Source organism: Nerophis ophidion, linkage group LG05, assembly GCF_033978795.1.
Source record: "Nerophis ophidion isolate RoL-2023_Sa linkage group LG05, RoL_Noph_v1.0, whole genome shotgun sequence".
NCBI classification, from domain to species: Eukaryota; Metazoa; Chordata; class Actinopteri; order Syngnathiformes; family Syngnathidae; genus Nerophis; species Nerophis ophidion.
Window position 1 is genome coordinate 64,940,094 of NC_084615.1, and position 14,665 is coordinate 64,954,758.

Here is a 14,665-nt window from a genome sequence, read left to right on the forward strand (position 1 = left end):
GCATCCTCAGTTTTTGTCCAATTATAATTATGATAACAAATTTAATCGTTCAATGATCTTGACTGTTTTATCAGCACTGGTATGACCAGTACAGCCTGCCTGTGTAACTACATGGTATTGGATTGATAACCCAAATTTGTAGTACCCCCCAAATTAATAGCTAGTGATGATTTTTAGGGATATTCAGATCTGAAAGTTTCTGGTGTCACCCATCACAGACATGCCTGATGCGATGCTTCTCCTCATCTGACAACTTTATTGTTACCTTGCAGAGCGCTATGAGGAGCTGTATTGTTTTTCCTATAAACCGAACATGGATGAGAATGAGAAAGGACAGGAATGGGACTTTGTGGACCTCCGAGCTGAGTACAGCAGAATGGGACTCCCAAACTCCCTGTGGAAACTCTCCTCGGTCAACCGGCACTACAAGGTGAAGAAGTGACCAGGCACATCATAGTCCTACTACTGTGGATCATGCAATAACTGATTTGTGTTTATTTTGGTAGGTGAGTGACACTTACCCTGCTGAACTCTTTGTCCCTGAGTCAACAACTCCTTCGGTCATCGCAGGAAGCTCCAAGTTCAGGAGCAGAGGTCGATTTCCTACTCTGTCGTACTACTCCAAAGACAATCATGTAAGTTGACAGCTTGCGTGTCATTTTGAGTATTTTCAAGAAACTAATTTGCTACTATCAGTCTTTTTTTTTTCTTTTCTTACAGTAGTCTGAGGATGTAAAATTGTGAGAAATGGCTTTTTGCTTTTGAAATTGGGTATTGTTTAAATAGTATTTGATACTGGTACCTAATAGGGATGGGCTAAAACCTATATTGAGATATATATTGCCGCCTCTTGTGATGATAATTTATATACCACAATATTATTTGAGTTATAAATGATAACAAGTTAAAATGGCTCCTTATTTAGATGCTGATGTATGTGCTAACAGATTGTGTCGTATCTGGTTGTATTTTCTCAAATGTAGGGTTGGGAATTGTTTGTATTTGGATGATTCCGATCCCTGTTCCCAGCGATTCTTGATTCTGATTCTTTTCAAAGGGAGGGTCAAATATTTACTATTCTCACGGGGCTATTTTCAAACCGTATATAAATGTCAATCCTCTTTACTTGAAAATATAATGTTATGACGTTTCTTTCCACAGATGTATACTTTCACAAAGATTCACTTGAATTTCGAAAACCTAATTAAAATACATTTATACAGTGCATTTCCTGTTGTACCTGAGTTAAAGATAGAGATGTGTTCTGATCAGGGTTTTACTGTTGGTTCCAATCATCAATGAGTGAAATTTGCAGATACCGATTACATATATTTACCATAATTTTTAAAATGTATTAGGGATGAGTGCTATTGATGGGTGAATTGGAATGTAACGCCTGGTGTCCCATTGATGCTCGATGCCCAATCTTACTCAAAACTATTATCAATCTACACTTCTGTTAAAATGTATTAAGAACGATGTCTTCTGTGGTTTGGCTACTTTAGGGAAACGATCCAATTACAAGTAGTTACAGGGTCAGTGTTGGCCATACCAATGCTAATATTTTAAATGTTCAAGATCATTAAATAATCACATTTTTGGTCACAATTTTATAAACAGACAAAAACACAGGAATCCGGGGTGACAATATCAATAATAAATTGTAATTGTATCCTTATTTACATGTAAATAATTATAAACTACTAAAAACTATTTTTTGATATTGAAAAATATTGATCTAATCGACCATATACTGATACTTGAAACCTCTTTTTATATGCTAGCGCTCTAGTTTAGCGATTTGCTATGCTTGTTTTGTATCCTCCGGTGCGTAGTGTCTAGTTATTCCTCGTCCACTAGTCCTCCAGTGGTAAATTATACTTGTAAAAAATGTTTGTTTGCCGCCATGGAGGCTAGGATTTGGGATTTAGAAGCTACACTGTGGAGGTACATTAGCCGCCATTGCGAGAATGCTCCATTTCTTTGAGGACACGCTTTCGTTCACTTGTTGCTGCCTAATATGTGGGATACAGCTAGAATGTGTCAACATGCATTATTACAATATGATGACAGTATTAAAAGTTCTTTCGATGGCCAAAACCATGACAACAGTATTGTCAAATCAGTACTTTAAAAAGTGTGCCGGTTGAACCAGTACTGGAAAAAAACTAAACACACATATTTTTTTCAATAACAATTTAAACAAGTTAAATAGAAGAGTAATTAAATATTTCAATAATATATAAATACAATTTATTTAACTAAGTAATACATTTACCATTATGAAATAAAATCTACTACAAATATATTTTTTTCTTTATTTTAATTCTTTAAGAGCATACATTACACACAATCCCATAGCCAAGTTGTTTTACTATTAATTGAGCAAAATTAAGTTAGTGTAATGACCTGCTTATGTTGTCATGTTGATGTTCAGAATGCAGGTGTCTCTGAATGCCCCTCGCCATGTGTGTGACTGGTGGATAAAGTGTTGTGTTTTTGGTGTGAAATGTTTGTAAATATCAAGAAGTTGGTGTTTAAACTGAGCACTGCTGTTGGCTTGTTAGGGTCGACAAAGGTTAAAAAGAGCACCTTGCTCTATATCTCTGTTGAGGTGCTACATTCTGTACATCAGGTACGATAGCTACCAGTACTTATTTTTTTTATACGAGTACTCGGCTTGCACGCAATAGGCGATATAATTGATATACATTTGGCGTACAATAGAACTTTAAATACTATCATCATATTGTGATAATGTTTGCTCATGACACATTCTAGCTGTGTCCTGCAAATTTGACAGGGACAATCAAACAGCCGCTTCCTCACTGCAATGTCGCATCTTCACTAAGGACTCCACCTACGTCCTCATTGACAAACTATCTTTAAATCACTACACCATGCCTCAATGGCAACAAAGAAATTGTTTCGTACAAGTTTTATTATCACTGGAGAATAAGAATTAGCTAAACATGCTATACTATACATCAGTGGTTCTCAACCTTTTTTTAGTGATGTAACCCCTGTGAACATTGTTTTAATTCAAGTACCTCCTAATCAGAGCAGAGCATTTTTGGTTGAAAAAAAGAGATAAAGAAGTAAAATACAGCACTATGTCATCAGTTTCTGATTTATTAAATTGTATAACAGTGCAAAATATTGCTCATTTGTACTGGTCTTTCTTGAACTATTTCAAAGAAAAGATATACAAAATAACTAAAGATAAAAATAAACAAGTGATAAAATTATAAATAAAGATTTCTACACATAGAAGTAATCATCAACTTAAAGTGCCCTCTTTGGGGATTGTAATAGAGATCCATCTGGATTCAACTTAATTCTTAAGTTTCAACTTAATTCTAAACATTCCTTCACAAAAAAATAAATATTTAACATCAATATTTATGAGACATGTCCACAAAAAATCTGGCTGTCAACACTGAATATTGCATTGTTGCATTTCTTTTCACAGTTTATGAACTTACATTCATATTTTGTTGAAGTATTATTCAATAAATATATTTCTAAAGTATTTTTGAATTGTTGCTATTTTTAAAATATTTTTAAAAAAAATCTCACGTACCCCTTGGCATACCTTCAAGTACCGCCAGGGGTACGCATACCCCCATTTGAGAACCACTGCTATACATCATTGGAGGATACAGGAAGCGAGGCTAATGCTCAAGCTCAAGAGCTCTTAAATGTAAACAAAGTTGGGCGGATCGCTACAAATATTGACAGTAACAATACTGAATATAATATAAATAGATGGTCAATACTACAGTGATTAAACTGATATTTTTTTATTAGCACAAAATCTTTTTTGTAGTTTTGTTATAGTTTACAAACGAAAAAATAAGTAATTTTAAGGTATTTCGGGAAAAAAACAAAGGATTTAAATCAGACCAAAAGTAGTTTTGCTTGTGTCTAGTTTTGCACTATTGACTTTATTTTGCTGAAAATATTGCATGTATTGTAAGGGACTAAGGAAACTATTTGAGTATTTAACTGATTGGTACACTGTCATCCTGTGTTTTTGTCCGATTATAATTTTGATCCAAAGAAAAGTAGTTAAATGATCTTAAACATGTTGGTATCCACATTCGTTTTGTCCATGTACGCTAACTACGTGGTATTGGGTCAATACCCAAATGTGTAGTGTCGCCCAAAACTAACTAACTAAACAACAGAACAATACAATGAAGTACATTTTTTACATAAGTGTAGATGGAAATATGTTACAATTGAAAGTAAGCAGCTAATAATAGTAAACTAGCAAGTAGATTATTAATAGTTTTGATAAAATAAATAAACCGGAAATGACGCAATATGTTTTTGCAAATGTCAGCAGCCAATTTAATTTGTGACCCGTTACATAATAGTTATATTAACATTTATATGCCAAATTATATATTGTGATTCATATTGTTTTCACAAACGGCTGTAATATATATCAAAATATAGATTTTAGGCCATGTCGTCCATACCTACTGGATACAGCTGTCGACGTCAGCAAGTTTCAGTATGGATCCGTACTTCGTACCCCTTTTTTCTTGCATCCTTTCTTTCGTGAGACTCAGATTTTGCATGTTTATACCATCCAGTAATAGCAACAATCCAGTGTTACTAAATATAGTGATTAAAGCCACTGTGTAAAAAATGTGCCTGTGGTTCTGTCAGAGGTCCAGTGTGATCAGGACGAATGTTCATATTTCATTTTGTTAATACTTTACAGAACAGTTGGGAGTGCTTTATGAGTGTTGGGTCAACTTCCCAGGGTGGAGGGTCCAGTGCGTCAAGCCCAAACATACAACAGTCTTAAGTTTGGTTCATTGGCCTTAAGGGTGAACCACATAATAATTCTTGATCTGGTCCCCTGGTGGATAATAAATGGAAATATGAGAAAATGATTAATTTTAATGTGTGTCAAGAAAAGGACTGTGGTTATTTGTTGATGTTTTTCTTTCCCCAAATCATCCATGTAAAGCAATAATGTTCTTAAGATGAGCTTATGGGGGGAAAGGATTCACATATGAAGCTTTTTCTTGGGTCTTCCCAGGCTGCCATCTGCCGCAGCAGTCAGCCCCTGTCAGGCTTCAGCGCTCGCTGCCTGGAGGATGAGCAGATGTTGAAGGCCATTCTGAGGTCCAATCCCCGCAGAGACTTCATGTATGTGGTGGACACCAGGCCCAAGGTGAGCCCCATGAATGGAAAGGACACACTGTAATAATATAAGCCGTGCTGTATTGTGTTATATGTTCAGGTGGTTGCTTTTCCAAACCGCCTTTTTGCAGCTGGACGGATGTGACTTGTGAAAACATCTTAGCTCTGGTCTCACTAAGCCGTGAACAGGATTATGCAACTAAAGTAGGTCTTAAAGTGCCCCTCTAATGCTGTCAACATTGGCATTCATTTCATAGTTGTGGACCTCCAAAATGATTAAAAAAAAAATAGACAGCGTAGTGATTTTAGGCATGTCAAACGAGTTACAGCAAATGAGCGAGCATCCACATATAATCACCAAATGATTACTGAGCGCAGCACACGCTGCTGCTCACTGCTCTCCTAACCTCCCAAGGGGGTGCACAAAGGTATGGGTCAAATGCAGAGGACAAATTTCACCACACCTCATGTGTGTGTGACAATCGTTGGGACTTTAACTTTATAAATCCAAAATGTGGGCGGGCATGAGCCTGCTGACGTCACCAACAGAAGACTGGAGCCAATTTTATACAGGGCTCGAAAATGTGACGTGGAAACTAGGGATGTCCCGATCCTGGTTTTTGCACTTCCGATCCGATACCGATATTGTTTTTGCACTTCCGATCCGATACCAATATTGGCCTGTCCGAGCATGTATTAAAGTTTAAAGTTATTTAGCCTACTTAGTTGTCAGATTCATGTTGAAAAGGGTTTTAGTTCTCTTGATAACAACTAGCGAGCTGAATTAGGTGAGTTTGAATAATACACAATGGTTGGTATTCAAGGATAAACACAAAATAGAAAAAAATTATACATGACAAACAGAAATGGCATCATTAAACAGTAAAAAATTTAACAATATAACGTGCAAATAATGCTGTAAACATTATTAAAAAAAGGAAAACACACAAACAACCTGAGTGGGATAAAATGTATATAACTCAACATCAATACTTGCTCTTGAACAAGTGTAAACTTTAAAAAAAAATAAAAAAAACTATCGATACACTCCTTTCAATTGTTTGCCCCAGTCGGGGGGGGGGGAAACAATTGAAGTCCAAGCATAATGGGGAGATTCTTTCTAACAAAGACGAGCACTTCAAAATGCTCAGGTGTCAGCCTGCTCCTGTGTTCATCAATGATGAGTGCTAAAAAGCCTCTCACTCTCAAGAGTCATTAAAATGTCTTACAACTTTTCTACCACTTTATTGTGGCATGTTTTGCACTCCACCTCTTCATCTTTTTCGTTTTGTAGGCTAAAATAATCCCACACAGCTGACATTTTTACCGTAACTTTTAATTCACATGGCCGTCTTAACGGTTAGAACACAGACCTGTGGATGTGTTGAAGGTGTGCTGGAAAATACGGAACGGCGCGTAGGGAGCAGCAGAAGAGTGGAATATATTATTTGAATCGGTATGTTGGAAAACACGGACCGGATGTTTTTATTTTTTTTTAACTGGATCTGGATCGGCATTTTCCCATGCCTTGCCGATACGCATTTTTTGGCAAATATCCACTGGAAACGCAATTCATTGTGGTTCCTGTTGGCCTCTGAATAGATTAGGACACAGTCTTGCCTTCAGCCATGTAAATAAAGTTGTTCTTTTCTTTAACAAGTGAAGGACATGGCCCGAACGTGCGACATAATTAACTGCCACAATGGTAGTCATGATCCTGTCAGGGAAAAAAAAGGTTTTGGTGAGAGTTGTCTTCTTCCAGCCTAGAAGCAAAGCCAAGGAAGTCGGTTAATGAGCTAATAAAGAGACGATGAATAGCCTCGATAGCAAGCTTGAGACTTTTGAATCAAAATATGTTTTATTCATTTGCACAATTTGCACTTAGTAGGGTATTATCGTTAGCTGCTAAGCTGAACTAGCTCCCAGTCATGAACAATTTACAGTATTTTGGGGATAAAAGCGATACCCCATTCATGAATCAATAACTGAGAAGACTTAAAATATTTCCCGCATTAATGCACAGTTTGTTTCAGACTTGAAATATATTTAGTTTGAAACAAATTTCTCCAGGAGACTCACACAGTGAAGTCCTGTTGGCTTACCTCTGAACGGATGACAGTTTTCCTTTTTTAATGTAAAATTCTGATATCTTGCGCTCACCCAACGTTTGTTTTTCCATGACACTTTATCAACTTTGCATTTCGAAATGTTTGGACTGTATATAAACTGACTTCATTGACGATCGAGATACTAGACACATTCAACAGCTTTCTTAAATCTTGTCTATTGAACAGGCTCATATGGATCAATTCCACCAATTATACTTATTTTTTAAGGTGGCAAGTCTTTGAAACAGGGTCCAGTTTGCTTAGGTAGATTCCCGAGATATTTTTCTTTTGTACAATCCATTTTAATCTTGTTTGTTGCTCTCTCACAACACCACTGGTCGAGTACAGCCATTTAAACAAATACTTTGTCCAGCAACCATGGCGACCCAGCTCCACAGTGCATTGCGAAATCACGAGCCCTATTGTGTGGTATGTGTTTTGGTAGCATTTTCATCACGGATCATATTACTTTTGCTCAGAATTAAAAAAATATATATATGTCTGCCAGATGTATTGTTGGAGGTTGTAGCAATACAACTAAAAAAGGGATCAGGCTGCATACATATCTAAATGATGTAAACTTGAAGAATAGATTAGCCTTTCCTCGCACTTTGACAGGCACAAAATGGGATTGACTAAGCGAAAAGAGGGTAATTTGCAGAGATCATTTTAATGACTGATTTTTAAAAAGGGTTTTAGTCTGAGTTTGAATGGAAACATGTGAAAAGATTCCAGCCCAATGGGATTCCAAACACAGGAGTACCATCGAGGAGCAAAAGACTGAGTCAGAACATGTGGGAAAAACGGACAAAGAAGAGCAGACCCGACACTCAAAAACGGAAAACAAAGATAGTACGCCTTTTAGTATTCTATTTTGTGTCCTCTTCTGCTGATATTTTTCTCAAGATTCTGGAGGAAATACCTAAAGAGCATGAGGAAACGCAAGCTATGGTGTCTTTAGAAAAGGAGATGGAAGAGCAGGACTCCTGGATATAGCGATTATTTTATATATATGTTTTCTTAATGATGTTAAAACTACTTGTTAAGTGTTTATTGACCAGGGCGCCAAAGTCATTTAATGACACACCAAGAGGGGGCAGCATTTAGAGTCTGAAAGACTGAAATGAGGGATTCCTAACACAATTAGTTATCTAATAATTACTGAAAAACTAATTAATATTAATGTAAATGACTGTCAGATTCATTTTCAAAAGTAAAACAAACATAAGGAAAAATGTTGGGTGAAATTTTGGTCATGTGTACGCCGTGGGTTGTTAAAATAACTAAATGTTCTTTCAATCTCCCAAATGTATTTTATAGTTGAATGCGATGGCCAATCGAGCAGCAGGAAAAGGCTATGAAAACGAGGACAACTACACTCACATTAAATTCCAGTTTGTCGCCATCGAGAACATCCATGTAATGAGGAACAGCCAACAAAAAATGCTAGAAGGTACAGTAATTACAAATTCTCACAGAGACTTCATTTGTTGTTGGAACATTTCCTTGGCAGTGAATCCATTAGTGTCAGGAATATTTCATCACTTCAGTATTTGTGGAACAAAATGTATCATATTTGGCATCATCTTTAGAACTGTGTTGTTTCTTTACATGATTGCAGCACAGCGCCATGTTACCCCTTTGGCTCTCAGATGCACTCAGCGAGACTGCACTGAGCCCACTGGAGAATTTCTGGGTATCATGCAGGGGTTCGCCTAAGAAGACTTTGAATCCATCTGGGTTTTATTTCTGAGCTATTTTGGTTTCCTGGAGAGCACAATCTGCGACCTACCCCACCAAAGCAAAACTGAGGGCGTGAGAATGATGTGATTTGTGGTCTGAAAAGTTGTAGCCACTCTTTACTTGTTATAACTCTTGGCGTCCTGGCAGCTCAGAAGAAGTCTTATGACGTTTTGAGACAAAGCCTTTGGCCTTTAGGGATTGCTAGCGTGTCCTTTTGCACGTTTTAAATACAATTTGTGGCAGCATCAACTTTGGGTTATTTGGCTTGTAGCAATGCTCTTCAAAAGTCATTAAAGTTGGAGAGAACTTGTTCGCCTGCTCACTCATAGACCCAGGAACACAGACAATGTGGTAATTGCTAATGAAAGTAAAAGTGCACCGTGGTACCTGGGTTTTTGTTATTTCCAAAACGTCATACATATAATTAGTTATTATCATTACTATTACTGGTACTCTTTATATTTGTTCTGTTTTTATTGAATTTTTATTATTTTTTGTAAAATCTGCACTGGGACCACATCCTTTCCTCATTGTGGGATGAATACCTCTATCCTATAAACAAACACAGAGACTGAGCCACTTACGGCTTAAATTCTTGGGCACTTGAGTCGCGGCATGATATGCATGCAAAAAACGGACTACCGGTAGTTTGTTAGGCCCTATGTTTGGCTGTACTATAATCGAGACGATTAACAAAAACTGGGACAAAAGGTTGGCAGACATTTTTTGTCTCATTTCGAAATGTGTTATACAAAAAAAATAACATTGAAGTCATTGTATCTTCTGCCAAACACAATTGTTTTGTTTCATTGTACACAAAGCCCTTTCACATGACAGAAAAAATATATTTACCAGTTAGGGACTTTGCTTTAAATGTGATCATTCTTATTGCTGTTAAAAAAGTTTTTTAATGCAGGGAGTATTGGTATTAAATGGCACCTCACAGTTACCGGTACCTATGTAGAATAATTGTGTCGTTTGATAAAGTGCGTAAGCTATTCCTTGTGTTTCCTGCCACTGAGACAGCTGTGTTGCTATTTCAGTGTGTGAGCTGCGTTCCCCCTCCATGTCTGACTTCCTGGAGGGCCTGGAGAGCTCAGGCTGGCTGAAACACATTAAAGCTGTTTTGGATGCAAGCGTCTTCATCGCCAAGGTCAGTCTGCAGTGTAATCCCTGCTGTCTGCATTACCGCTACTTTCATTATTTTCTTGTTAGTGTTGCATCGTGTGTGTGCTTGCTTTTTAATGCAGTTAAGACTCCTCAAAGCAATTTACAAACAATATTTTATGCACAAATTATTAGGCAGTAATATGATAAGAATAAAATGTATATTTGTAATTCACATCACGTTTAGTTATAAGAGTGATATAGCTTGTGAATTGTTTTTTTAGGAATATGGCCAAAATCCGTGCAAAAGCATAATGCTGCAGTCTGAGCCCAAAAACTTCTCCCTACTTCCTGACAGCCGCTGTATGATCAGGAGATATTATTACATAATACAATACATCCATGTAATGTATATCTGTCCATCCATTTTCTACCCCTTGACCCTTTTGGGGGGCGCTGGTACCTATCTCAGCTGCATTTGGGCGGAAGGCGGTGTACACCCTGGACAAGTCTCTACCTCATCGCAGGGCCAACACAGATAGACAAACAACATTCACTCACATTCACACACTAGGGCCAATTTAGTGTTGCCAATCAACCTATCCCCAGGTGCATGTCTTTGGAAGTGGGAGGAAGCCGGAGTACCCGGAGGGAACCCACGCAGTCATGGGGAGAACATGCAAACTCCACACAGAAAGATCCCGAGCTCGGGATTGAACCCAGGACTACTCAGGACCTTCGTATTGTGAGGCAGATGCAATAACCCCTCTCACACCGTGCTGCTCTGTACTGTATATGTTCATCTTTATTCCTCCAAACACATACATTTGCACAGTTACTTTAAAATCCTGATACCCTTGATTATAGAAGTGAGACTACCAAAGACTCGCGTAGATCTCTTAAATGATTTTTGAGTTTTAATCCTGGCATGAAGTCACAAATTTGGGATAATATTTATTCAGAAAAACAGACTGATGCTCCAAATGTGTTTGTAAAGATGCTTCAGAAATTAGCCAATAAACATGCACCTTTTTAAAGAAAATTATTTCTGTTTAAAAAGACTATAGCACCTTGATACACAACTAAAAACGTGAATGGTTCACCGATATGATTCAAAGCAAGCTGCTGTAAGATCTGATGATCCAGGTACCGTAAACTGAAAAATATTGTAACTAACATGAACAAGTGGAAAAACATTCAAATCAAATCTATCTGGTGAAATTACCAACTGTTTTAATATTTGTTTATGAGTAAGGTACACCAACTAGAAAATAATACAATCGATTTGATGAATGGACAATTTAAGCATAGTACATTTTGAGAAAAATTGCAAATCTCCTTTTGACCACTATCACCATATGATGTGAAAAAACTTCAGGCACTGTGAACAATAAGTTTTGGCTACGTTGTCTTGATGGGAAATGAATACATTATATGTCAGATTACATTTCCAAACCTGTTTGTTATATTTTAATCTGAGTTTGAAATATTGTATATACCCCCAAGTAGCCAAAGTGATACCCATAAAACAAATACAAAATATAAAGTAAATAAGATGTATATTTTCCCAAGCTTGGAAAGTAGCAAACATAATTATACATCTTTCTGTGGTCCTAATAGTAGACCAATTAATATTATTCCTGTTCATGGTAAAATCATGGACAAACTTGTTTCTCAAATGTTCAACTATTTTAATCATGCCTTTAGTTCCAGCATGCTTGCAAAGATGGTCACTCTACAACCACAGCAATTGTCCATATGAATGATGATTGGCAGCAACAAATTGATGCTGGTATACTACATTTTAGTACAGATGGTTTAGATCATTGTTTACTGTTGAGAAACCTTCTTGCATGTGGGTTTTGGACTTGTGCAATTAATTTGATGGAGAGCTATTTTGAATGATAGGTCTCAATCTTTGTATTTTAATGGTAACCTTTCTAATGCAGGGAGATTAGACTGCAGAGTTCCCTCAAAAAACTTCTTCTCTATTTTTTACTATTGATATATTTTACATGTAAAAAGTGAATTTATAACTATATATGCAGATGACTCTACACTTCATACAACTTCAAATAACATAAATATTTTAAACAATATACTGCAAGCGTACATTACACCAGTTTTAAAGTCGTTGCATTGGCTCCCTGTCCGCTTCAGGGTCGATTTTAAAGTTCTATTATTACTCCTTAAATGTCTCAATTGCGTTGCACCATCTTAGCTATCAGACCTGCTTTTATCACCCCTCGCGGATTCTGAGATCCTCTGGGACTGGCCTTTTATCTTTACCCAAACACCAGAACAAAGACCCACAGTAAGACACTATTTCCCCCACCTGTGGAACAGCCTGCCAGAGAGCCTCAGGACAGCCCTAAAACCTAACCCTATATCAATTAGATATGTTGTAAACAAAATGTATGTGTGTTGATGTCAATTTAATTTTTAGTGTCGTGTTTGTGTGCAGGCTGTTGCGGAGGATGGTGTCAGCGTCCTAATTCACTGTTCAGATGGTTGGGATCGTACTGCTCAGGTGTGCTCAGTGGCCTGTGTGCTGCTGGATCCTTACTACCGGACCATCAAAGGACTTATGGTACAAATAAACTGATTTTTTTTAATATGGCATATTAATATTTTGGAAATATAAAGTACTGTATGAATATATACTGTACTTATAGACAAAAGTAATAAGACACCTGGTCACTACACTTATGACAATGTCAGAAAATATGACAATAATCTTCCCTTTGCAGCTATTAGAGATGTCATACAATATGAAAATACGTTCTACGAGGTTGTGTAGATTTTTCTAATCATACAATTGTCTAAAATGTTTTAGGTTTTTTTTTTATATCTATGGGATTCAATAGGGACCAAAACAATACCACAATCGTTGCACATAAAAACACTCTGCGTGGTCCCCTGTACGCAGACGTGGACTCACTTTACACTTGTGCGGCCTCTTTGTACGCAGCGTCTTTTTGCCCGCACACGGACTTGTTGGTTTGCGCCTGTGATGTATTTTTCTACACGCGCGGCCTTTCATTTCACCCTTTCTGCAAGCATTAAATAAACGGCCAAGTAAATCCCCTCCTTTCTGATTAATCCCTTTAAACGCCTACTGTCTCTTGGTCTGAGCTAATCCCTGGGTACTGTTTCCGTCAAACTGTGTCCTTTTTGAAGAAGAGTCTAAAGTTAAGACAAAATAACCTATTGTATTATTCCTTATGAAGTAAAGTGCTGAAAATCAAACCAATAAAATACCCCAAAAAATGTTATCACATTATGAGGGTGTCACACTAGCAACTGGCATGTTGCATTGTACATACTGGTATGTATAATGCAAGATTGCAATTACCTGGGTTAATATCGAGGAAAATATATTGTCAGTTGAAATCATCTATTTTTAATGACATCAAATTGTTTTAAGTTGTTGTTAAAGATTGAGATTTTTGACAGGACATCATAATACATGTTAATGTTCTTGTTTAAAGGACCAGTATAATGCAAAATCAGGTTGCCTCTATGTTGAAGCGGTTGTAATATATTTCCAGTTTATAACAAAAGACTTGCATTGTTTGCGAGTAAAAAGATATGATCAAATGATAAAAATATCCCAGAGATTCAATCAATCAGTGTTTATTTATACTGCCCTAAATCACAAGTGTCTCAAAGGGCTGCACAAACCACAACGACATCCTCGGTAGAGCCCATAGGGCAAGGAGAAACTGATGGCTATGAGAAACCTTGGAGAGGGCCGCATAAGTTTTATTTTGGTTTCATCTGACCACATGACATTCTCCCAATCCTTTGCTGTATCATCCATGTATCCATTTTGGTATAAACTCAACTCGTCGTGTTTGGAGGAAGCAGAATACTGAGTTGGATCCCAAGAACATCATACCTACTGTGAAGCACGGGGGTGGAAACATCATGCTTTGGTGCTGTTTTTCTACTAAGTGGACAGGACGATTGATCCGTGTTAAGAAAAGAATGAATGGGGCCATGTATCGTGAGATTTTGAGCCAAAACCTCCTTCCATCGGTGAGAGCTTTGAATGGTTGACCAAATACTTATTTTCGACCCTAAATTTACAAATATATTCTTTAAAATTCTTACAATTTGAATTCCTGAATTTTTTTTTCACATTCTGTGTCTCACAGTTGAAGTGTACCTATGATGAAAATTACAGACCTCTGTCATCTTAAGTGGGAGAACTTGCACAATCGGTGGTTGACTAAATACTTTTTTGCCCCACTGTAAATAAATTGACTCTGTGATCAAGTGCAATGCTCGATTGCCCAGTTTGTAGTCAAAAGACACAACAAACTGAAACACATTTAATTAAGCAAGATGTGTTTTTTAATGCCACGCAAAAGCGACGCAATGGAGTGACGGCAACCAGAGACCTGTCAGTAGGCGCTATACTGCTTCAAAGCGACTTTATTATATTACTTAAATGTTTCAGTTTCTTGAATGGTATAATATTGACCTGGGGATTAATGGATCACTAGGAGGACAGTTGATAAAACACGGTCATGATGCGT

The 14,665-nt window shown here is 37.1% G+C and overlaps 1 protein-coding gene across 1 annotated transcript in view; it reads left to right on the plus strand.

Moving 5' to 3' along the window:
• mtmr7a (myotubularin related protein 7a) overlaps nt 1–14,665 on the plus strand; it is a 30,111-nt gene that overhangs the window by 7,522 nt on the left and 7,924 nt on the right. The window contains exons 4-9 of the mRNA XM_061901798.1: nt 273–430; nt 507–635; nt 5,060–5,194; nt 8,592–8,724; nt 10,058–10,167; nt 12,586–12,711. Coding sequence (XP_061757782.1) covers nt 273–430; nt 507–635; nt 5,060–5,194; nt 8,592–8,724; nt 10,058–10,167; nt 12,586–12,711 — 791 coding nt within the window. The remainder of the gene's footprint in view (nt 1–272; nt 431–506; nt 636–5,059; nt 5,195–8,591; nt 8,725–10,057; nt 10,168–12,585; nt 12,712–14,665) is intronic.